Source organism: Clarias gariepinus, chromosome 6 (genome assembly GCF_024256425.1).
Source record: "Clarias gariepinus isolate MV-2021 ecotype Netherlands chromosome 6, CGAR_prim_01v2, whole genome shotgun sequence".
NCBI lineage: Eukaryota > Metazoa > Chordata > Actinopteri > Siluriformes > Clariidae > Clarias > Clarias gariepinus.
The window spans coordinates 18,925,025-18,951,933 of NC_071105.1; the positions used below are offsets into that span (position 1 = coordinate 18,925,025).

General features: G+C 41.7%; 1 protein-coding gene across 1 annotated transcript in view; it reads left to right on the forward strand.

Annotated features, from left to right (window-relative positions):
* Positions 1–26,909, forward strand: part of plxna1b (plexin A1b) — a 197,610-nt gene that overhangs the window by 134,976 nt on the left and 35,725 nt on the right. The window contains exons 10-12 of the mRNA XM_053497844.1: positions 14,204–14,404; positions 22,786–22,882; positions 22,997–23,187. Of these exons, the coding sequence (XP_053353819.1) occupies positions 14,204–14,404; positions 22,786–22,882; positions 22,997–23,187 (489 nt within the window). The remainder of the gene's footprint in view (positions 1–14,203; positions 14,405–22,785; positions 22,883–22,996; positions 23,188–26,909) is intronic.

The window sequence follows — 26,909 nt, forward strand, 5'->3', positions numbered from 1 at the left end:
GATATTTTTTATGTTTATTTAATATCCAGTAGCATTCTGAACATACTGTTCTGTTTTTACATTACTCGCTTTCTACCATGCCATTTAGCTACCCCACTAATAGTGTTGCCAGGGGCCTTGCTTACTAAAAAGATCGATGCAACAATGCTTTAATGCTTTAGGCTGTCCAGCTGAGGAACATCTGCATCTGAAAAACCTCACTGAAACGGATCAGATTCCAAATCTTCACCTTTGATGTTAATATCAACTGCAAACGCGATCACGCTCGTCAGCCGAGCCGAACCGTAACAGCGCAAACGTGTCACATACTCTACTGTACAGTAGCCACAATGAATTCTGCGACTATTTAGTTCGACTTATGCTGTGGCCCCGACTTTTATATCTCGTTAATACGACACTGAACATTGATGGAAAATGTAAAGTGAGAAAAAAAACACTTGGTCTCTAGTGAAACTAGACTTTGAGATGAATGACACTGGTGTATGTATTTTTTTTTAGACCCCTATTAAACACTACTGTAACTACCTTATAAAAGGATCCACTGTAAAGTCAAAGCATCATGTAACCCTATAAAGTTTTAAACAGTTAATCAAAGCATCAACTAACACGTTAGCGTTAGAATCACTAAGCACATCACTAATTCTTTACTCTTAAATTATGAAACGTTTTATTTATTTTATTTTATTTATGATTGTTATTGTTCTAACAAAATTCAGTTCGAGCACCTGTGCAGGTAAGATAAATGTGGACAGCGACAAGCAATATATGTTTTTTTTTTTCCCTACTTTATTTCTGTTCTTTGTGCTGTGTATAGATGTATTTGAAAGATTTGTCCTTGAACTATAAAATAAGTTCTCGAGACGAGAAGTACAACTTGTAAAACCGTTCACAGTTAATCTTTTAAGGCCTTTGTCAGTAAACTCCCACATCTAATTACATCTACAACAGTTCAGCTCTTAAATCAGTGGAAATGTTGGCTGGTTCACAAAAAGGCTTTTTGGTTCCCTGGATAAGCACCAGCTCCGGCACAGTGTTGGTGGAAAACACACACTCTGATACAAACACACACTCACACACACACACACACACATCCACAGAGGCTCGGCTCTGCACCATTCTGATCTCTGCACCATTCTGCTCCAGCTCTCTCACTTTCACTTATGTGTGTGAAGGTATATGATATTTCCCAGTGGGTATACACATGGTGTGTGTGTGTGTGTGTGTTAGAGTGTTGCCAGAACTAATTCTCCTATCTCCTCAGCCTGGCATGTGGTCTCTGATTGGTTGTTTGTATGTGCATAGCAGCGGTTTAATTGGTCAGAGGGGATAAAACCTCTGTCCAATTACGCTTAGGCTTTTCTTCTCCTGCTGCTGTCTCTTGCCCAGACTGCAAGAGAGAACAACAGGCACAAACACGTCCGTCTCCAAGGTCCTGTCTCGAGGTTGCTCCTTTGAATCATATCCGAGTACGGAGACGTGGCGTGTCATGTCATTTAGGCGTTCGGCTAGCCACATACTCCCAAAGTTAATCCATCACTCAGACATGCACACACTCCTGTAATGTCCGTACTCTCCTTCTGTGATTCCCATTTTTTCCGGTTCATGTGCTACTCGAACCCGACCAAACCCGACCTCCCGCACACCCCCTCCGGCTGCCCCTCATAATCCACCAGTGACTGCGTATGGACCAGTGTGTTTGCATGTTTTTGCGGCTGCTGAAAATATTTAGCTTGCTGTGCTGCAAGCCACGCTTAGACAGCGAACAAATGAACTCTGACAGGAAGCTCAGGTTCAGTCGATGCAGTTCTGAGCTCTTAAAGAATGACTAACTCAGACGTCCCCCCTCTCCCTCACTCTTCCATACTGCAATCCGCCCATTTATATTCCGTCCACGTCCCTCCAATTTTTCTTCCCGCTCTTCGGATTTACTTGACAACTCTCAAGCTCCCTATCAACAAAGCATGGCTGCTGAGCTATCGGCCCATCTGTAATTGGTTCAGGTGACAGGGCTGCGCGCCGGGCTCTTCCTCGGCCGGACATGCAGGAAAAAACGCAGAGCACGAAGGCCGATTGTGCAGCGTGCTCGCTGACGAGTGAAAAGAGAGAGATGGCGAAGGAATCAGAATTGGGGCTGTCTCTCATTTTTCAACAAGTTTTAGCCTACAGAAACGACTTACATGCTGCAGCTTATAGGAGGCATTCAAGAGGTCAGGACCAATACACACATGCTCGTTCACTCGCATAAGTGGAATTTGCTCAGAGCCTGTCACACGCCGCTCTGCCATTTGAACCTATTGCGGAGGAAAAATTTGTTCTTTTACTGTATATGTTTGGGTTTCACATTTCTGACCTGAGGTAAATATAATTTTTTTTTTTTAAATCATCTGTAGTTGTTGTACAGAGACAGTGGGAAAAGAGTGAGTTCGAGGGAGGGATAGACATTATAGCAAAGGGATTTGAGTTTAATGTTAAAGTATTTAAGGAGATTGAAACGAGTATCATGGAATAAAATCATCACAGCTTCTGTAGCAGGCCCTCTTATCCAAACCTATTCAATCTCCTGAATTATTCCAACCGTCAAGAGTCTCAGAAAGGACTGAACATTACAGACTACAGTACAGTGTGTAATGTATAATCCCCTTTCTCTTCTTATTAGTGAAGTGAAATGTCTCATTTAAAAAAAGAAAAGTGAAAAATGTTTAAAGGGGAACGGAAGAGGTACAGTATGTTAATCAGATTCATCTCCTCGGTTCCATGATGAGTCCATGGCGTGACTGAAAATGGCACATGGCAAATGACACATGGCGACACAGGTACATTTTAATTGAACATTTGTTAAAAATAACCTGGGTTTTGGCTCCGAGTGGCACAGTGGTAAAGTGCTCGCCATATCATCCGGAGATGGCTAGTTCGATTCCCAGGTGATGCTGTAACCTCTTGCAGCCAGAGGTCTAGAGAGAGCTGATTGGTCGAGCTCTCTCAGAAAGGAGGGATGAATCCCGGAAAAAAAAAAGTTCCCTGGGTTCTCGCTAAACATAAGAAAGCACTTACAGTTACAGAGATATTTAGGATATTGACGTCGATACGTACACAAGTCAAAGCCCAAGGCCAACAAATAATTTTAATGAAAAAATATCTTTGATTTCTAAACAGTCATTTGTTTATAAAAGCTTTAGGCTTTAAACAGTGATTGTTATTCCAAGATAACTTAAGACTATCAGCCTTAATAGGAGTCCTCCCTCTTGTTTTCTCCCAGTGTACTCAATATGGGACATTCAAGTCAAAACGTTTTGATGAAATTTCTTGTGAATCTAGGTGTAAAACCAAATGACATTTACAGAAGACTTCATTAAAAAAAATCAGAATGGTGCAAACATATTAAAGAAGATATGATGTTTGTGAATTACTATTCCGTCCAAGATGGGTCTAAACCCACTGCAGTTATTCCTGTGACCATTCAGAGAGTGGAACGTCTGATCCTTGGAAATCAAGAGATGACTTGGCGTCAACTTGCGGGAGACACACATTTATTTTTTATTCACAAACACCATTACATGAACTCGGCTGGGAGTTATTGCCACGTCCCCTGTACAGCCCTGATCTTTCTTTTGGCCATTTTCACATGTTTGGGCCTTTAATGGAGTTCCTGGGAGGCCAGCGTTTCAGACATTGCGCAGGCAGTCCAATCATGGCTCCGGCATACTGAGGAAACTCTAAATTGATAGTATCCAAGCACTCTGAAACTGGGATAAGTCCATTAATGTAACAGGGGATTAAGCTTGATTTACCTTCTTCTGCATACATGAGCTCAGTAAGGTTAACTGATCAGTGTTGGCCTCTCAAATTTATTTATTTTTCTCAGAATTTTTATTTTCTCGGACTCCCATGCAGAGACCACTGTACTCAGCTTCGCCAGGAGATCACAGGTTCAAATCCCAACAATTCCAAAGCCATCCATGGAGGGAGGGGCACCTTGTTAGTTTCTTAAAGTGATACATTTTTACTTAAATAATAAACAGTGGTAGAATTATGGTGATTTTTTTTATTCAAGCTGGATTATTATTATTAAAAAAAATTTGGGATCTATAAGATGTGATGTTTGTTATATAAAGCATCACATTTTTATATCTGATCTGAAAGGCTGAAAGCCACATTATCCATATTATAAATAACTGTGCACTCATCTTCATCTTCAACTTCATCCTTATCGATTTTTTTTTTTAGCCGGCTTGGGTTCTTTCAGTGAAAAATCCCCCTTGTTTTTCTCATTTCAAAAACCGATGGTGGCGCTGAATTTGATTGCCGGCTTAACCTTTTCCTGCATTTTGTCTAAGTAGACTCTCAGGCAGATGCTAAATTTGATTGCAGTATAGTGAGAATAGTTCACAAATTGTATAATTGACGACATCTACAACGAGCACAGCCATGACTGGAATACATCACACATGGCGAGCGCGAGAAGTTCCTTTGCAACAGTGCAGCTGTAAACTTTACTTTTTATTTATGATTCCTTTTCTTATTATTATTTTTGTATTAGCGCGGTATGCATTTCAGATTTCGGGCTGCTTTCCATTGAACCACCCTGGGAAGGGTAAAGGAGCGCTTCATGGTGTGCTCTCTGTTAGAGCGAGCGAGAAAAGAAAAGATGACGGAATAGGAAAAGAAAGTGAGTGTGGGCGTGCAAAAGGGTGTTTTTCTCTCGCTTCCTCCGAGTGAAAGGTTCGTGTTGAATGTAATTGTTTGTGTGTGCATGTGGGTGTTTGTGTGTGTGGAGGTGTGAATTCTTCTGTCCGTGAACTCCTCAGCTTGGCGTGTTTACTCTGGCATTAACCCAGACGCTCACACCACTCCCTACAGGCACACTGCAGCTGTGTATTTGGGGGAAGAGGGGGGATGCCCCCTGTGGAGATGAGTGCCGTGTGTGTGTGTGTGTGTGTGTGTGTGTGTGTGTGTGTGTGTGTGTGTGTGTGTGTGTGAGAGAGAGAGAGTGTCTTATCTGAGAGAAGCAGAGCTTACACTGAAGGGCCAGAGGGTGAGCAGGCAAGGAGAGGTATGGATGGAATATATCAGTCTCCTCACACTATGTGCATCTTCAAAGAGTTTTACTCCTTTCTGCTCTTCCTCCTGTATCACTTCTTCTCCTCCTTCCTTATCTCGACTTCCTCTCCTTTTCGCTCTCCTCCTCTCTCCTCTTTCCTCTCCTGCTGCTAGATGAAACTAATTGCAGTCATTTCTAGCACTCAGGCCCCCACTCATTTAGTGCCATTATATCTGTGCCTCTTTTAACAATGGAGGATGCACTGATTTCCCCTTCGGATTCGTCTCATTGTAGCAAATTAAGCAACAGATCGAAGAGAGTGTAGACAGCATCGAGCGGACTTCTATCATTCCTACTTTCTTTCTGTCTGCTTCTCTTTCTCTCACGTTTGTGCTCTCTCTCTCTCTCTCTCTCTCTCTCCACCCCTCCCTCTGTCTCACTGTCATTAGCTCTGAAAATTGAGTTGCTTTAATTTATAAAAAAAAAAAAAACGTAAAAGAGAGAAAGAACAGAGATAAGAAGTGAAAAGGGGGCGAAAAGGAAGAAGGAGCAGATTCGCCTGGTTGCCATGGAGACGTCGTTCTTCACCCCGTCTCTGGCAGTCTCGCGGGAATCTCCCATAATTCAGCGGGTTTTTGAGCACCCAGAAGTACGACGAAGAAAGCAGTCTCCCCCTTTTTACTCTAATAGAGTCCAGATGTGGGTGCGTGTGTGTTTGTGAGGAGGAGAGGAGAAAACAAATGTGAGCAAGCGAAAGGGGTGTGTGGGGGGAGATCTATTCAAAATGTCATCTTGGCAATAACAAGAGGGAGATTACATTATAAGAGTGACGGCATTTATTTTTCCAAACGTTCGGGAAGAGGGGTTGGACCGCACCGAGGGAAGAAAGGGGTGTGCGCGGTGAGCGGACAGGGAGGGCAGGAAGAGGAGGAGGAGGTGGCGGCGGCGGCGGCGAGGGAGACGAGCGTGATGGTTGAGAAGCGGCTGTCCCGAGCCAGCTGGAGCGCGACCGCTCTAACAAGCAGGAGAGATCAGCGGAGGAGCGAGGGAGAGAGAGAGGAGAATGGGAAAGGGAGGCGTTGGGGAGGAAAGCCGCCACTCTCGAGCCAGTTGGAGCGCTGACGGACTGTGACGAGACTCTGCAAAGACAGCAAAGCAATGAGAGTAGAACTTTAAAACCGCTTTCTTAGAAAGTCAGTGCTGTAGTTTTAGTGATTTCACTTCTAGAAGTAGGGGCAGCTAAAAAAAAAAATCATAGTTGAAGCAAACACTATGACATCACTATTTTAGGTTGATTTATTAATGCAGTTAAATGCGTATGAACAGCAAAGCATGCATCAACCCACTTTTTGGTTAAAAACCATGTTGCATGCATGATCTATCGCAAAATGAACACTGTTGCAAAGCAGCTTGCGAGTTTGTACAGAATGATCAACATGGGTGAGGAAAATCTTCCTGAGAAGGCATGAGGAAGGATCCTTAAGAGGAACCAGACTCAAAAAGGGAACCCATAATTTGGGTGGTGCCGTATAACGTGACTATAGATGAAATCCTTCTCTGTGTGCTGCAAGGTCAAGAGTGCAGTTGTATAACAGGAAACATGTTTTAGTTAACATAACATATCAACTTCGCTGAGGTTTTCAACTGTTCACAGATGGAGACTTGGGTACAACACTGTCAGAGCAATTGCAGTCGTAAGCAATCATAGTGAAACTGTTCGGATCAAATCCAGTCCAAAGCCGTTTTCATGGTTTCTAAGTGGAACCATCCTCAGCAGTCACATCTTTCTCTAAGCATACCATATACTGTAGGCACATCCTCAGCAGCAGTGAGTGCTCTTCGTGTCATGAGAACTCCAGCCAGGATGGATTAAGCAGGTCCATGGCAGTAGGGATCATGGTCACTAGTATAGATACAGAATATATTTATATATATATAAATATATAAGGACGTACCAAATCATCAGACCTGTTGTCTCTCGAGGCTGGTGTGAGACTGGTGGCTGAATTAAAGGATCAAAGCAGCACAGAAGCTCATGTCTGTCAACAGAGCTCTCCTTTATAGCCTATCGGAAGACCTTGCATGAATACCCAGGCTGCTGCAGCATCTGGAAGCTTAGAAATATCTGAACAATGAGTGAATCTGAATCTGCCTCTGAGCTGGCACGCACCTCGATAAACGAGCTGGATTGGATAGCGATGTGCAACCAGTAGCTCAGAAAAGACAAGTGTTTTACATGGCACTAGTCGCGACGGAATTCAGTTTCACGCTGCAAGGATTAAGTTACATTTTATTTAGCTTTAAAAATATCTATAAAGCAAGGATAAAAATATCTGCGAGAATATTAAGGAGCCGAGTTAAAATGCGGTTCCTCACACCTCTCCAGTTCATGCACAGTAATAGGAAAGTGATAATGTTATGATAACTGCAAGTGATAACTAGTGAAAATATTAAATGACTAGCCTGTGTGACACCTACTAAACCTTGGGGTTTGAAGATCATTCTGGCAGTGGGACAGATGTGGCCTGATTACATAATATCAGAACCTTTATTCTAAGAGAACTGGAGCTCTGCTTTTCTTTCAGTGGCCTTTGCTCATGTTTTACTAGATTAATGCTACAAGTTCTGTTTTTCGCAGATTGGTTGTACTCGTTGTGTTAGCATACACACAGACGAATTTGTTAGTACTATGGTTGTCATCAGAGTCAACGTTGTGCTACTTTTATTTCTCCACCTACACAAACCTGAATAAAAAAGGCAGAAACATACTAGCAATAATTTTTAACACCGGTCTGGAATCATCTGCATCACTGAGGCTTGTAGTGCCTTTATAATCTCTTTACATTGGTATTTTTAGTTTTTTTTAAATATATATATATATTTTTCATCAACAGCCAGTTAAAGTTGTTTTTTTTATTTTTATTGGGCATTATTGGACAGCAGCGTTGCCCAATGCAGTCACTTTTATTGTCGTTGGCCATGTCGTTCCAGTTACGACTCTGGCTGGCGTACAACTAATCTAGAATGTCAATTCTCTCTGCGCTAGTCCTTGTTTTTTATTATGCGATCAAAGAATAGCCATAAGAGATAAAATTAAGATTTTTCAAAAATTTCCTGGCGGTATGTTGACATTTTGAGAAGACCGAGCACAGTACGGTGAAGAGACTCTTAGCCGCGGTAAAACATTAGAGAGGCATAAACGAACGTTTAAAGAAGGCCATGCATCTGATCCCAGCCACATACCACTGCAGTCGTTCCCATGAACATTGAGCGATGGAACACCAGATCCTTGAAAATCGACAGATAACTTGTCAGCAACTTATGAAGAGGCGCATCTGTCTGTGGAAACCGTACACACACACACTAATTTCCCAACCCCACCCCATCACGTACAATCCTGACATTGCTCCAAGCAAAGAAGTTCTTGGGAGGCCAGCGATTCAGACCTTAAGCAGGCAGTCCTAAAGCATGGCTCCAGCATCCTGAGAAATTCATGAATGTATTTTTCTATAACAGTTAGAGGTTTGTGGTACCTATAGCCAGCGTGGGTGATTTCAGCCAGAGCCAACTCATGGCCTGCACTGTAGAAGCAGCTGTTCTATATCTTTATTTTTAGACACGCCACTCATTTTGATCTCCTTCATATTCTCTCGCGTGCGTCTTTTCTCATCTCGCACCACCACTCTCGGATGAGAGACGCTCTCATCTGCCTACCTCTTTCCTGAAAATAGCCACAGACTGAGGGAGAGAGATGGAGAGAGGGCTTAAGAGAGAAACTGGCAAACGGTGGAGTAAAGAGTTGAGGAGGAAGAATAAGTTAGGATAAAAAGGATGAATGTGCAGAGCTGCTGGATCACAGAGAGGCAAGATGGAGGAAGAAGGTGCGAGATGTTGAGAAATGTGTGCGGCTCAGCGTGCAGGTAATGAAGCAAAGAAAAGTCGTTCCCTTCACCTGTTTAACACAGGGAATTTGGATGGAGCATGCATCATCTGAATAACTGATTATGTCTCTGGTAAAGGGCTTATTGTTCCTTCATAGGTTTTTTTTTCTTGATCCATGTGCAGGAATATCTCTTCTGCTCTTTTCTTATTCTCTTTCCTCATCTTTCTCTTTTTTTCCTCCTTCATTCTGTAACCGTGTAGTTTGTTGTTTATGTTGCTTCTACCTTGCCCTTTTTTTCTGTTCTTCTTTTCATTCATCTACTTTTCATCATTCACGCTTTCTCTCTTTTTCTCTCCGAGATGCAATATTCATTGCTAGGATGCATTAGGCAGCTGGAAGTGAAGGTCTAATCCACTTTGAATAATTAAACCAGAGGATGGGAGACTGTCACACTTCCTGTCAACGGGGAGAGAGAGAGAGAGAGAGAGAGAGAGGGAGATGTGATGCTGCGGGTACTGAAGGACTATGTCAGTGTAATTGCCCTGCGTCTCTCTCTGGCCCTCTTTCTCCTTCCCTTGGCCCCTCTCCCTCCATCCATCTCTCTCGCATGCTATTATTAGTCATGCTATCTCCAATTCTTGTCCCTGCACTGTATCTGTTGTCTCATGGTTGTAAGTTTCCCTTAAAGTGAGCAGAGACAGGTCATCTCTCCTCCGGCTTGACCAGAGCATGTTTCACTCTAAATTATTAATTTACTGACTGCATAATGAGGCTTTAACATTTAAACAATGTTATTAGATTAGTCGAGTCATCATAATGACTCAAGTCGGATCAGTGAGGGGAAAAAAAAAAAGTCTGATTTGCTTCATTAAGCTTATTCAGACATATCAGTTTCAATCTTTGGTTAATCACACGAGACCTTTGGCTGTGCTTGTTGTAATAGGAAAACGTGGAATATTGTTGGGAGAAATCAAATTATGCGTCATGCATTACTCATAGGCCCAATTACTCCAGTTTACTGTTTGAACACTCAGATGGTTTCCGCGTAATGCGAAACATCTATTACACTAAGCACCGATTTTCGACAGGCGGCACTGCACATCACCAAAACCTGCTTTGCATATATTGTGGAAATGCTGACTTTAGTTGAAGTCGTATCATTTAGGAAGTTTTCCCTTGATGACAGCTAGACGTTTAGACCAGAGCAGCAGCTTGCAAAACAGGAATTCGTCGCAGTCATTACAGCTACCTGGGGAGGCATTTCTGCTGAATCTCGAGATATTTTACAACCGTTGCCTTAAAATGTTTTAACACGCCGACAAGTAGCTCGGTTAAGTGTTTGGCTGACATTTCCAGGTTGCGCATGTGAAATTCGGCCTGCTCGTCCATCCTTATCGTGCAGTCAACAAGGGGCAATAAGAGATCAATTGGAGCAGATGATTTGACATGGCTGAAATGTCAGTAATGATTGATCAGAGCTTGTGTTGCGAGTGTGGGCAAGTTTTCCTTTTTTTTTGGCGGAGACCAAATGTGTCCCCACAATGATGGAAATGCTGACAGTTCAGACTAAAACTGGCTTTTACAAGGCAAAAAAGGTTTTGTTACTAAGATTAGATTAAGATGTAGAATCGCAGGAATCAGCTGCAGGAATACGTAACCAACTCACAAGGATAGTAAAGTACACAAGTGTGAGTGTGTACAATAGCGTGGAAAAAAAAATCCAACATTTGCTCAAAAAATCTCAGCAGTTCCTGCGAATGTAAAACAATTACTGCAATATTCAATAAAGTAAGTCACCTTAAAGAACATCTGTCAGAAGTTATGAATGAGTGCTGTCAGACGGCAGTCAGGCCAACAATTCAATCCACACCGATTACCAAATGAAATAAACAAAATTTCATTTCGACGCACATCGCGTTGTGAAATGACTCGGCCGCCCGCGATAGATATTTACGCCTGCGTGTATCTGGATGTGTTCTTTTACACCGTACGTTAATTCAGTTGCCTGTCAGTTTATTTCCATCTTACAGATGCTCTTCTCACGCTCACTCGTTTCTTCAATTTCTTTCCATCCATCAAAGTAACTCGCGCACGCTTTCTCCGCTCACACTCGCGCTCAGAGCACCTTGTTGCCTAATGAGCTTGCCTAAGCCATTCCACCAAATAGAATATGCCAGAAATAACATGAAAAGGCAACATGAAAGGGATTGGAAGAAGGAAAGAGAGAGGGAGATTTATTTATTTTTTTCTTTCCTCCATATCCGCACTTTTTCCGCCTGTTTGATGGGTATCTGAGTCAGTGTGTCTTCAAGGATATGGAGGATCGCTTCGGGTCTCGGTGGCGCACACCCACGCGAGCCTACTCTTAGTTTCTAAATATTCCATCCTGCTCTTGCCTGGGTTGATTAGCCAGAATAAACAGATTGATTTCTTGAGCACAACCTTAACCACGGCCTAGTCCAAATTGCACTAAGCCTTCTAGGTTTGTTTTTGTTTTTTTTTCCCCCAGGTTCCTCTGTAACGTTCGGGTTAGCCGCTCACGGTGGTCGTTTGCTGACCCCCACACGCCTCTTTGATACTTGGCAGACTTTGATTTGTGTTGTGGTGCCTTTTTATTTTTTTTTCCCCTTGCCCAGTCGCCCTTGGCCTTATCGGTGCACTGCACGTCGTCACTGACGTTAATTATAGATTAATCTGCTCTTTTTTTCGCGCCCACGCTGGCCAACCAACTCATTATAAATGTGTGGTTTCCCTAGGAAAAAAAAACAACAAGCAGGCTTTGAAAAACATTCATTTCCCTGTATTCGCTTTTTCATTTATGAATTCACTTTTATTGATTTGTTTACTTGTCTGCTGTCTGCCAGCATTCAGTCATAATCTCAGGGTGTATGTAGTGTCCCCCTTTTTTGGTCATTTGATTGTTGTTGTAATTGCCTGATTTTGGCAGGAACTATTGTGCTGTCTGTGAAAGGACTGGTTGAGGGATAAGCAAACCAGCCTTTTTTTCCCCCCCTTTATAAACTCCTGCAACATCAGAAGCTGAAATGTTTTAATATGTCCATCCTTACCTTTTCACATGTAGACCTTTTAAAACAAGTCAGCATGGAAGCAAGTTCTGACCACCCAGTAATGTGGTTAACCTTGGACGCGGTGTGTGGTGAATGCTTCCTATTTCTACGCACTGGTTTGACCCCAAAACAACCTCAGTTTGAACATGAAATGTGGTGCTGGATGAACGGCTCAGAGGGAGGAAAAAAAAACTTGTGGAAGATGAAAGGCATTCGTTTAGTCTGAGGTTTGGTTGCAGGTCAGTCAGTAGGAGAGCATTCCTTTAATGGAAGCCATGCCCTGTTTAGACACCTGTTAGATTTCTACCAAGCTCGTTTTCCCCTCTCATTCCTGTCATCCCTCCCCAATGCACATCATCCTCCCCTCTTTCCTCTAGACCATGCATACATCTGCAATATGACCACAGCCTTTTTACAGACTGATCAGCCTTTCCAAGTCTGTTCATACTAGAGGCCTTGCATAAATCTGAGCACATTATCTGCAAGGATGGAAAATGACGGAATGCTTCCTTTTTTTTTGTTGAGGTAAACGAGTCTCTGCTTCGTTTCGTCTTGCAAGTTGTTCATTGCAAATTAGAGTAGGTAGTGGTTCAGACCATTACACTCGTTTTAATTTTCTCCGTTTGCTCTGTATAATCCCCTGTCTGCCATTACACACAGCCTAAGCTGAGTAAGCCAATGAGCAAACACACAGATGACAGTAAGCCAATCAACAAACATTCAGATGTTTAATGGTTGGAAGGGAAACTGTTGCTCTTACATACCACCGCTTAACGAGAGGGATTAAGCTGGAGGTTTGTTTATTGTTTGTGTGTTGCGTGGGTGCTGCGTTGCATTACAGCTCTTCTTTTCCTTACTCCAAGTTTCCATCTCCTTTCTTGCTTTATTAACATTCTCAAAAAGTACTTGTTCGACAACACACACACACAAACACACATATACACCCAGTGTCGTGCACATACTGGAAGAATATCCACCCACTGGTTATGACCTGGTTTGTGATGTTGCGCATTCACTGATGCAGAAACATCTACCTATAGCAAAAAAAAACTGTAGTGACATCACTGAAAATAAAAAAATAATGACATCATCTCCCCTTCTCTCTCATTCGATTTTCATTTTTCTCGCTCATATAAACACACGGCTTGCTGGCATATAGCTTCAATCTGCACTTTTTAATCAGTGCCTGATGTGCTGGCTTGAAAGAATGAAAATGGAGGGAAATTTAAAAATGGAGGGAAAACGCCCTCTTCTCTAGCACCTCTTGTAGCCTGGAAAGAGTTCTCTAAACATGTGAAAAGCTTAAAGGTACAATTTGTTATGTCTGGGCTGAGGTGTTTTTATTTATTTTTATTCTTGTACTTGCCTGTTGGACATGTAGAAAATGATTGCAAAAAACTCTTATATTGACTTTCACAACAGAAAAGTTTTCATCAGGTGTGCAGGTTTATACGTAATGCATTTCACAGTGGTGCACTGCATCTCAATGCTTCACTACCTCTCGAATCGAAGTTAAATGATTTTTACTAGGCAGATTAATTAGTATCCACAGATGATGGCCGATCGAATCGAGTAGTTAAAAAAAAAAATGGTGCAAAGCCGTTATTTCCCTCCCACCGGCACGACACACACACTTTACCTCACAGTAAAACATGTTCACAAAAACAACTCTAACCAGAACGGAATAGTATCATATATGTGTGTGACGCGTGGACCGAACACAACATCTCCCAGTGAAAATATTCACCAACCATTCGCTGTCAAGGATGTACACACAATGTGCTGCATTAAAAACTATCAGGGTAACGATTATATACTCATTAATTCCTTTAATTCGCATTCAGCGCACTAAACTAGCCAACTAGCGCAACATACTTCATTATATTACATTAGCAACTCCCTTTTTTTGTTTTTGTCTTTTTAATTTCCAGCCAAAACATGAGACTAGACAGTGCTTTCGAGCTTTAACTTGCCCCATGGGCTCGCTAGTGTAATAATAATCATAATTTTGGCTCTCAGTTCAAGCCCTTTTACATAAAACACAACTCGCAAGCAATACAAGTGACGACAATAAAAGCAGAATTGGAAAAAATGAGAAATACAGCCTTTCCTGTATTTAATTGCAGGCCAGCGTTCAAAATTATAAACTGCACCTTTAAAATCTAAGCAGCTCGATAGCTGCCGGACCAGTATTCATCATTCTCTTTCTCTCAGGATTGTCCTCAGATCCTGCCCTCGACTCAGATCTACATCCCGGTGGGAGTCACAAAGCCCATCACTCTGGCTGCCCGGAACCTTCCTCAGCCGCAGTCGGGCCAGAGGAACTACGAGTGTATCTTCCACATCCAGGGAGAGACCCACAGCGTCACGGCCCTGCGCTTCAACAGCTCCAGCATCCAGTGCCAGAAAACCATTGTGAGTACACGTATACACACACACACACACACACAGACACGCACACGCGCGCACCCTCTGACTTATGACAGATCATCCATCTTACTCCGGACTAGAGGGAGGCGATGACGTTTTGTTCTAACATACAATGTGTTCCTCTTCTTCCTTCACATTTTCAGGCTCAGTAGAGCGCAGCCACACACACAGGCACACACCGAGCATCAACAAATCCCTCCTTCTGCATTATGTACCAAGCACTTTGGTGCGTCTTTTGTGTCGGTTGTGTGTAGGCTCAGAATGCGGAGGATCATTGCACATTAAGAGTAAACAGAATGTTAATCCACTAAAGTTAATCCCCTGTTTTTCCCCCCTCTCTCAGTGTAAGGGGGAAAAAGTGAAAAAAGAGGATTTGACAGTATGATTGATATAGATTTATAAAACCTGGACTCCTGTACAACCGTCCTGCTTCGTTCCATCTAGATACTCCAACAAGCCTGCACAGGGGTCTCAAGGGTGGAATCTAAGACAAGAAAACTCGAGTGCAGTGTTCAGAGACGCCCACGCGCTTGTGGTTTTATTTAGAACACACATTTAGGCAGGAGTTTTAGTATATGGCGGGCGTCTGTGTGCGTCTGTGTGTGTGAGAGAGAGATTTTAGTGGATGTGAACTTTGCACGCTTTCATTTCCTCTTTGCCTCCTCTCACTCATGGCATCTGCCTTATGTCTAGTCAAATACCCTTCAGTCCTGTTATCATGGTTTGGGGTGCAGGGAGCAATAAGGGTGCATGGGAAAAACTCTCTGACTCCTGTGAGAGAGAGAGAGTGAGTGAGTCAGTCCAGCTGGAATCTCTCAGCCTGGTCGCTTATGGGACATGTAGTCCTATAGTGTTCTTTGTAAAGCTTGCTGAGACACAAGGACAGATATTAACACTACTTTTTCAGCATTATCATGGCTGAGATAAAAGAGGGCGCTTCCCCTTTCTAGTGTTTTGACACCGGACACAATGGCTGAAATTGCCCTGGGTAAAAAGAAAGGTGGAGATGAAGGAATAGTGGAATTCTGCTGATAGTGGGCAGCAGGTGTGTGTCTGTGCGCCTGTGTGTGTGATGGGGAGAAGCAGAAGCAGAGGTCCCTGATGAGAGCCAATTAGAAGAGACACAGATAAAATGATGATGAATTACAGTTTGGGAGAGGAGAAGAGTTCTGGCAAAGGAAGAGGAGAGAGAGAGAGAGAGAGAGGGTTGAAGTAGCGACGGCGAGAGCAGCAGAGTGTTCGCTGAGAGGAGCTCGTGAATAACTGAAACAGAACCGGCGGATAGGATGGAGGACCTTTAGCTAGAGAAGGAGTCGATACAGAAGTAGTGTAGTGAAAGCAGATGTGTCTGCACCTGACATCTGTTCTTCAACAGTGGATGAGTGGGATCTCTTCTTTCTTTCTCTAAGTCACACATTCGGCCTTTTGTGGTAAGATCAGGAAGTATCTAGAGTAGGCACAACCAAACCGTTTCCAGTTTAAGTCACTCAGCAATGACATCCGTCCCACATAACATTACGAATACACATGCCTAAGTTTCCCTATGTTGTCAGGACTCCTGTGTTGTACAACTGAAACCACACGGAACGTTTTTAACTGCTTTTTTTTTTTTTTTTTTTTTTAAATAACCTAAAATTATTTTTAACCTGAAGTATTATTTCTTTGAAGTACAGTTATGTGCAAATGTTTTGAGCCCTTCTCATTTTCTCATGGTATATTCAATGAAATTATGTATACTCAGTTAAAGCAAATAAAAATATCTTGAATATAGTTGAATTTATGTATACTTTCTCAAAATAAGGTTACAACAAATTAAATATAAGATGATTATTAAGCTTATTTCTAATCAAATTCTTTTGATTAAATGTTTTAATCAGAAATTACTTGTTATAATAGCAGGTTAATTTAGCTAGTTTTAGGAACTTATTTCTGGAAAGAAGTAAAATTCTGTGCCAATGAAACAATACATTTTCTCTTACAATCTTTGTAGCATTTAACCAGAAATAAGCATAATAATCCTATATTTGGTTTTGTTGAAAATGGATTTTAAGAAATTAGACATAGGTTTAGCTAGATTTAGGACAATTTAAATTCTGAGATTTTTTTTCCCTTTTTTTGTTCCTTAAGACTGCCTAAAAATGCTACAATACAAGAACTCTAGGTCTATAATATCCTATACTGTATATTACAGCACCATTGAGGATAATTTAGAACATACTGTATTTAAGTAATTACAGTTGTTATTGGATATCCATTACACATATGCTGAGAAGAGCCCTGAGACCGACCAGCTATTTAAATGCTGGTGTAATAAACAGCTGAAAAGCAATAAGAAAGAGGGTCAGAAAGTGCAGACGCTCTGGACACTGTGCATCTATCAAGAGGACTGGCAATATGAGTGGTTGAATCCCATGTGTCAGGAGATGCAGTTTAAAGCAAACGTCTAAGCTTTTTACATCCAACATTCCGCACATTACAGCTATGTAATTGGGTTCGTCATAAAGCCCATCATGCACCAAAACATCATGGTCGATGCACAATGCATTCTGTTCTTTATTGCATTTTTTTTTAATTGCTTTATATGATTTGATCCCACACAACTCATTAGTCCAACAGAATATTTACTTCTACGTTCTGTGGAAGATAATTTAACTAGACTTAAAGTACTATAGGAGACTTGAGTAAAATCTTAGTCATATATTGCTGATCATGATGCCATGGATATAAAATGCAACATATAACCGATATCTGAGTTTGTAGGGTGACTAGCTAGAAACTGTGCACCGTGCACACTTTCAATAGTTACTCAGGGGCCCTGCCACATCTGTGTAAAGGACACTTTGATTGACATGGCGGTGTGCCGGATGCTGCTCCACTGCGGTCTGGTAAAAAACGTGCTTGAGAGAGGTTTTAAATTGAATGAGGTGCAAATGAAATTTTAATAAAAATAATAATGGCAGTTTCTGACAGTTCACATCGACCCCATGTGCATCTCAGGTGCACCAATGCTGGAGAGCCTCTAAAACAAGACTGTATACGATAACTACAGTTATTAGAATTGTGATGCAGATGGCAAGCATTTCTTCACAAACGTAAGCAGCGTGCATGATAGCAGTTAGTGTAGAGCGAAGTGTGTACACAACTGCACTGATTTATGAACGTCTAAGGAAAAAATATATAATTTATTTTACTTACACGACACACTATTATTTTTCAATAAACACAGAAAAGTGATTTGTATTTGTAACTGTACGTACTATAATGAAATCTCGGCTGTATGTGTACATTCAGGGAACATGTGATGGAGATATCTCCTTCTCATCCTTCTGTGTATTTGTATGCACATTTTGTCCTGGTTATGTCCACCCTTACTCTTCATGTGGAAAACTTCATTAGCGCATTAACATCGTCATTTACATTATGTACTTTTTCAATTACAGGTCACGCTTTCTTCTCCACTGAATCGTCCCCTGGCTCTTTTGTATTACCCGTTACAATTAAACCTAGTTGTGTTATGAATGATTAACTTGAGGACTGTATGCGACTGGATTTGGCAGCCATGCACTTTCAACCGGTAATCTCTGATCTCCAACTGGTACACTTTAATCTCGTGCAAAGCAAAGCTTGGAGGTCAGGGAAAGCCTTTTACACGGTCAGATGTTCACGTTAGGTTTTTTTTATATTTAGGAAGACTACTTTAGGGGATTTCCCGTTGGTATAGTAATATGTCTGACTAAAATCACAGCATTTAAAGTGGAAAAGCGTAGAAAATTGCTATAAATTATTTTATTCCAGTTCAAGTGAAGGACACGAATACACTGCTATACACACAGAGTGTAAGAGCCACTGATTTAAGAAAGACAATATACCAATTAGAAACACTGACCTTTACCGCTGATTGTATTTTTAGAATTCTGACTTTTCAGTCACAACAAAGACGGACAGATGGACGGATTAATGGACGGATAGCTGGATAGATGTGTTATGACTGACACCATAAGAAATATGTATTTTTGAGTCCGTTAATCATTCTGTTGACATCTCCATATATTCTCAGTTCGGATTAAAAAAATAATAAATCATGCAGACGTTTCAAGCTGCTCTTGAGGAAATTTCCCTATTTTTTATGAGTTTTCACCACAGAAAGAAGAAAGAAGAGACGACAACACAAGAAAATTTGTTCTCCGTTAGCTCATTCTCATTCTTGGAGGGTTAAAGTTGACCTAGATAAACTCAGCCCAAAGCGAATTTCTCCTTCAAGTTAAGTGCCTCTTTTTCTCGCCAGGTGAATTGTATTACTATTTGCCCTGATTGCTGCATGAGTGTGTACTTTACATTCCAAATTAAGGAACAGCATCAGAACAGCTGGTACTACCCGACTCAGGGGAGTGTTAACTGCCTTAGCAGTGTACTCCACCACAATGGGGCGTATGTCTCTATAACCTACGGGAGACACGAATTAGCATATGCACATGGTGAGGTAATTAGATAGGCCCGAGCTTAGTGACCTGTTTTCTGCGAAACATAGCATTAATGGAAGGTCGTGCCGAACCCAGGTAAAAAACGCTGTTCTGTAGGGTATATAAAACACACAGTGTTGAACGGGATATATATCTGCATCTGCAAAGCATACTCATGGATATATTTTCTTTTCCCTTGTTTCGTTTCAAAGTGTAGGTGTGCATCTGATCTCTGCAGGAAGGCTAGTGCACTGAGCAAAGTGTATTTTTAGTTCTTTATGCAGGTCTTTCAAAATGACTAATTATCTGAGTGTGACCCTTGCAGAGAGCATTCCACTCCCCTCTCCCCTCCTCGCTCCAGCTCTCTCCCCCTCACTCCCTCGTCCCTTCTCCCGACACTCCATTCCTCCTCATCACTCCCTCCCTACTCTGTTTCCCCATGATCTATGTTTCTCCAAGAGAGAGGAAGTGCAGGATGACTCGAGAGTGCCCTCTTCTTCTCTCCCAGCTTCATTAATCCTTATCCTGCTTATTTATTTGCCTTTTCATGCTGTCACTGGCTCTCGTTCGTGTGTGTGTGTGTGTGTGTGTGTGTGTGTGTGTGTGTGTGTGTGTGTGTGTGTGTGTGTGTGTGTGTGTGTGTGTGTGTGTGTGTGCCTTCCAGACTAATTTACCTCAGACACTCTCCTATGTCTGGAGGCACTAGAAGCAGATAACATGAGATAGAAGTCTAGTATTTCCTTTGTTTATCTTGCTGCTGTTACACATGCTGGTTATTAGCACGGAATTGATAGTTCCATATGCTATTTTGCGTTTTGAAGAATGTTCGGTCGTACGTAGCCAGTATCTATACAATTAAGGCTCATTTACATTAGCATTTCCTTATTTGGCAGACAGTTTTTTAATGCAACGTGGCTCCCAGTGAGACAGACTATCATGGGAGTTTAAAGCTATACCATGTGAGGCTTATATATCTTTTTTTCTTTCCTTTTTTTTTTTTTTTTTTGCTTTTAGAGCTCAGCAGTGCCTCTCTGCCAGTCCTGGGAGGTGAACTCACAACCTTTTGCTCAGTAGTGCAGAACCTTGACAGCCCCAAGAGGATTAGAAATGCTTTTGGATTCTTGGTGTATTTTTTTTTTTTTTAATTATTATTACTTTGGCCTCAGTTGGCTGAATGATTTTGTAAATTGCTTTTGATAAGAGCGCCAGCTAAATTATAAAATGTAAATGTGACTAGTGACTAATGGTGCGTTCAGGAGGAACTCGCGGATTTGTGCTTCCGACGTAGTAAGCCAAACGCGCAACATGCTCGTACCGTTCAAGTGGTTGATGTCGAGGGAAAAGGCGACCGGGATGTATTGACTCCGAGCACATACTAGCTCATGACTAAGGCGAGCTGCTACTTGGCCTGTTAAGACAGACGTTAGGTTGAGACAGTCTAAACAATTTGTAGAAACAGATTGTTAATGTAACTAGTGCTGCATTTCCTGCACGAACATGCAAAAAGTGTGATTGCTCAACAGCGGGCTGATAACGAACGTTTGCCAAACGTCTGACCCGTCATATCTATAGGGATAAAGAGGGATGAAAAAATTACAAAAAAAGGGGTAACCTTCAGTTTTGAAAAACGATTCTAGTGCATACAGTAAGTGCCATAATGTACTGTTCCTTAAATGACCAGTAGGAGATTGTTTCAAATGTGGGTCAATCTCCATAGACCTTTTGGAATTTACCAAAGTTGGATATGATGTCGCTGGGATCCTCTTCCACTGCTCCATAATGATAACGCAGAGCTGCTGAATGTTGGACACATGGCACTTCGCCAGCTTCAGCAGGGTTTAGGTTTGGACACATACATGGTCACTGAGGACCACAGAAAATGAAAAATGATTTTGCATGGTTAAAGATGTAAAGCTGTTATTACTTGGGGTGTACTCACTTTTGTTGCCAGCTATTTTGACAATAATGGGTGTATGTTGAGTTATTTTCAGAGGACAGTAAATACTCTTATACAAGCTGAACATTGACGACTCTAAAGTACAGTATATCCAAGTTCCATTTCTATAGTATTGTTCTTGGAGAAGATATACAAAAATTTTTACTGAAATTAGGGGTGCACTCTCTTTTGTGAGTGGGTGTATGACTTTAGGATGAGTTCAATCAAATGCAAAGAAACATTAGCATATAAATTAAGGTTTGCTACACTACAATTTTAACTACGCTAAAGCTAAGCTAGCTATCTTATGGTAACTGTGGTAAGTAAGCATGTTCCATCCAACAGCCACACTTCACCCATTTTCCCATTTACGGATTAACTGGGGTTTAGGAGGAGTTGGCTCCTCACAAGATGGTGATGACCAGAGCTTCCACAGTCGAGCTTTAAGACCGCTCAGTAGAAAATCTATAGGTGACATTACAGAGGCTGTGTCCAGGTTTTTTGTAGTCTGTGGTGGCAATTTTTTTTTTTTACAGAAACTTACACAGGAACACACCAGAGTTGGAACAGTGTCCGTATGTCTAGGAACAACAGCTGCACAAAAACGTTAGAATGGAGATAACAAAGATAAAACGTAAGGGTAGAACAATAGTGTGAACGCTTGAGCAATCACACTAATTATGTTTAGCCTCCATGCCTAGACGTTCGTGGTTTCTGTTATTTTAAAATTAAAATTCAGCTTATGTGAATGCTATAACAATGAGCTCTTCATATGGATTATTTGTAAGCACGCTAAGCATCAGTATGCATTGTGTAGGATGCAGCTCGCTCATCCTAGCCGTTGCATGCAGGCGCTCAGAATTTCCATGGTCGTGCTTTTTTCTCAGCCTGATTGGTTAGTTGTTAGAACACTGAATAAAGCATGATGTTGGAAACACCTCTAACTAGGTGTGAGAGGAACAAGACTTCCATTTTAATAAGCCAGAGGAAGTGTAGGAGCGGGGAGCGAAACATGGGGAAGGAGGGCTGCGTGAACACGAAACGGATGTAGCGTGACCGCTGAAGGACAGAGCGAATCATCCCCATTACTGCATCCCTTCCTACGGCCCACGTCCCTGTGAGATCCTCTTGATCCTGAGTCTCCTAAAGGTTTCCACTGAAAGCCACAGTAAAATTTAGAGCTGTGTGATTGAACCATTTTTGAGTTTAGTGGATCTTTTATTGGTTGAATTGGAAATAAAAATCGGAAAAACTTTGATTCAATCTCAGTAAACTTTCAAATGATAAATGGCCAAAAAATTACAAATTTCTTTATATATACCATTTTTTTATTTGCAGAAAATATAAACCACATTCATCTTTCACATATACTGTGACAGAGAGAGAAAAAAACTTATTGCTGCTTCTTCTTTAGAATTCATTTACAGTTGGTGCAACACTGCCACCTATTGGACTGGAGTATGGAGCAGAAGTTGGCTGGAAATAAAGATTTTATCTTTTTTTTGTGAATCTTGCAAAACAAAAAAACCAACACCACGTTACATGGTGTTTTAATAAATATTGAATATTTAGATCTTTGTTATATTCCAAAACAGAAAAAAGCTGCTTGAGACGGATCAGACATTTACATCAACAATATCAAACTGAATTGAATAAAAAATCACAATGGCCAAAAATTCAATGGTCAAATTAATAGTCTGTCGAGCTCTAGTCTTTGATTTTGTCTTAATATAGGGGCAGTAGTGGCTCAAACAGTTAAGGCTCAGGGTTACTGAACGGAAGGTCGAGGTTCAGCCCCGCCAGGATGCAACTTAAACAAGGCCCTTAACCCTATCTGCTTCAGGGGCGCTATATCCTGCCTGACCCTGCACTCTGACCCCAGCTTACTACCTGGGATATGCAAGAGAAAAAAAATGTGAGAAATAATTGAAACCTAATCTTAATAATGTGAATCTTTTTTTATTTTGCAGTATAATTATGAGGGAAACGACATCAGCGACCTGCCGGTGGAACTGTCGGTGGTTTGGAATGGAAACTTTGTGATCGACAACCCCTACAATATAAAAGGTACGTTTGCGAGTCTCCTGCAGTGTAGCAGCTGGCCAGAAGAAAGCTCGGCACGCAGGGTTGGGCGCGTACTTGACGTAACTCCTACTGCTTTTTCGCCTTGTGTATGCGCAGCTCACCTGTATAAGTGCTACGCTCTGAGGGAGAGCTGCGGCATGTGCTTGAAGGCAGATCCACGCTTCGAATGTGGCTGGTGCATGCAAGACAAGAAGTGCTCGCTTAAGCAGGAGTGCGCTTCACCCGAACACACATGGATGCACGCATCAACCGGAAACAGCCGCTGCACGCACCCCCGCATCACCAAGGTGAGCACTGCACACTTATCTTTACACTCGGGGTTGTCAGATAGATTTAATAAAACTGCATTCAAAGTTTAATTAGTTGAAGTATTTCAAATGGTATATTACATCGTATAAGCACATATACGAAGCAAATATATTTGCATTATTAAAAGCACTGCAAAGTTATTTTCTTAATCATCTTCTAACTGTGAGCTGTAGCTTCTGTGCTGAATTTACCCCCACTACTACTTCTCTCTTTTGACTGTGTTCACATTCTTCTATACTTGGTAGAGGTGATGTCAGACCTACAAAAAAAACTAATCAGAATTAGCCATCTGCTCCCATTTTACCACAATCACAGAAACTCGAATCACTTCTTTCTTGCTCACTTAGCGTCTTTGTGCCTTACGAGGCTTTCCCACATGTCCGAATTAGATCTCAGTGCAATTTTGAGATTGTAGGAAATCATAAGGTCGGTACAGCATGGTGCTGGAGAAATCCTAGACATCAAAAAAAAACTTCAAGCATGCTCACAATTGTGAAATGTAGTCACTGATTTAAAAAAAAATAGCAGTGTATGAATTGTAGCTTGTGGTCCAAAATTATTATTAAAATTATGCTGAATTCTTTGCTTGGTATTAACAACTTTGAGAACCTCTCATAAAGGGGGTGGAGCAAATCTGCTTCTAAAATGGAGAAATCTAACTATATATAAATAGTAATAATAACTATATAAATTACTAAATAGTTAGCTTTAATAGAGAGGGTCTCAACCTTATTCCCAGAGGACTATGCTCTGCATATTTTAGCACTTTCCTGCTATAGCACACCCACTTCAATTAAGAAAACGCTGTTAATTAGTTGATTAGTTAAATCAGGTGTGCTAGGAGCTGAGAAAGCAGTGTGTCCTCCAGGAACTGAGGTGAAAACCACTGCCGTAATAAATACTACAGTACGTATGACGTTTATGATGGAAGTGCGCAGAACTAGATTTAGTAGTTACGGGTATCCAAAACAAACGTGTCCATGTCACCATTAACACGTGACAAATCCTAGTAGTTCATGCAAAGTCTTGAAAAGTCTAATCTAATTGTGACGTGTAGTTTGTAATGGTTGGAGTTGTGATGGTTCTTTGGCCTGAGTTTGCAGTGGTTTGTTTTGGAGTTCTAGGTCATTGGTAAGCACATCTTAACATTTTGTAACTAATGCATATTAAAGTCATAGGTGACTGCAATGTCGCAAAAAAGTCTGGGAATGTCTGGATGCTCTTAAAGTGTAAACAAAACTCTCTTGAGTTACAAATTTTGGCATTTTGGACCGAGTGGCGCAGTGGGAAAGTGCTCGCCCTATCATATGGAGATCGCTGGTTTGATTCCCGGGTGATGCTGTAACCTCTCGCAGCCGGAGGTCTAGAGAGAGCTGATTGGCCGAGCTCACTCGGAGGGGAGGGATGAGAGGTACTTAGTGCTCCCACATTAATCACGGCTCTACAGCCAATCAGGGGGCGTCTGTGAGCTCACGCAAGCGGAAGGAGCGGATAGCGCTGTCCTCTGAGTGTGTTACGCCGCCCCAACGGTGCATGAGCGAGCAGTTCAAAAAGATGCGATCGGCTGGTGTCACATGGTTCAGGGGAAACACGTGATAGTCTTCGGCCCTCCCGACTGAGTGGTAATAGTAGCCCTAATGAGGGAGCCCCCTAGTGTCGGGGAGGAATTGGCCACGACCAAATTAGAAAAAAAAAAAAAAAGATTCTGCATTTTATCTTATTGGGTTTGTAGTTGTTTGTGCACATCGATACATCTTTGCTCGCACCATCTTGGTATAAAACACATTTTATTTGTGTGGCCACTCATTCATTTTATACAGTGCATGTGATTTTAGCTCTAAAGGATGGCAAGCAGTTAGTCTGCTGTATTTTTTTTTAAGTCCATAAGAAGGAAGGTGCCTCATTTAGCTGTTTTAGCAGCTATTGCAAGCACTGCTATGAAATCCCTGCACTGCCAGTGCTGACTGATGAGGTCATCGCTCTACTCATACTCATTCCGATACGTATCCGATCTAGGACATATGAAACTGACTCAGATCCAATCTGAAAAGCATCAAATTTGTGTGTTGCGTTCAGACAGCCATAAATATATTTTTTTTAATCTGACCAGTGTCACATTAGGGTGTTAAATCTGAGTCACTTCAGGAACGGAACCTTATAAGAATTAGCAGAACTCCTACACTTTGAGATAAAATCTTCGATATTGGCATATATACTGTACAGTAATCTACATAATCAATATGCTTGCTAAAACACTATTTATATACAGAAAGTCTAGAGAGCCAACGACGTCCTGGGATTTCGTCTGAGATGCGAACCTGATGCGTTATGTTCTAAACTCAAACTGCACTAAAAAAGATCATTGACCCGCCACTACATTATAATCTGACACCACGGTCAGATACAAGGTTCCTTAAACACAGTACCTTGGAGCTTGATGTTGCTCGGTGGATTAGCTAATGTAATCTAGTGAAGTTTGTTCACGAGCACACACGTTCAATAGCCAGTGTAGTGTTCTTTTGATGTTATGTAGTAAGCGCAAATGTTCAGTGAGTGTGAAACTAAGGATGGATGGCATATGCAAATAGAGGAAACTTTTCGTTCAGCACCTTTATTAGAATTAAGTTGGGCATAAATGTGAGAAATGGGATGTAAAGACAGATCTAAAGGTGTTATGTGTGTGTGTGTTGTGTCATAAGCCTCAGGTGTTGTGGGAGCAGAGTGTGAATTCTTGGAGTTTGGGCCTCAAGCCATCTGTTGCTATTGGGAACAGTTGCGGAGTCTGTATGTGTGTGCTTAGCTGGAGACATAGGTCATTGCAACTGTCTAATTTAGCACTGATTCTACCCACTGAGACACCGCAGTCTGTCGTCAAGGTGTGAGGCCCGCCGTGTCCACGGGTGTACGTCTCTGTCTCTGTGTACACACGAGGTCCGGGCATGCCGCAGCGGTGGTGCCTCTCATTTCCATCACTCAGCTTTTTTCAGTATCATTCCTTCCACCCAACCACCCACGCGCTTACACACACACTGACATACATTTCTTCTTTGTGCATGAAGATTTGCTTTCCTATCCTAATTAAATATTAACTGGAGGAGGATTTCTGCACTGAAAAAACTCCCTTCCTGCCAAACGAAGGTCCTGCTTTGTTGTGTGCAGGGCTGAGATGTGACTCGCCGGATTAACTGTTAATTTCATTAGCAGCAGAAAACCAGGGACAGACTGCAGCACTACTTTACAAACAGCCATTAGAGAAACTTTCTTTCAGGGAAAATTCTCATCCCTCTGTTCTGTTCTTGTGCACGAAACCGCCCTCCTGAGACGAATTCTCTTCCTGTTATCTCTCCTCTTATTTATTCTCTCCTCACCTTCTCTTCTCTTCTTTTATTTCATTTTTTTCCTCCTCCTCTGATCTCCTCTCTTCACTTTCTCTTCAGTGCACATGGCATTTTCATTCTCGCTTCTTTTATTCCTCCTTTTCTCGTCTTCCCTGCTCTTCTTCTCTATCCTCCTTACATCACCTTCTTCTCTACCTCTTTCCTTCTCTTTACGATTCACCTTTCCTCTATTCTCCTCTTCTCTCCTTGCCCTAACTCAGCATGTTCTCCACTTCTTCTCTCCTTTTTTTTTCTCCTTTTCTGTTTTCCTGTCCTCTATTCTCACCTTACCTCTTTTCTCCCCCCCTTCTTACTTTGCTCCT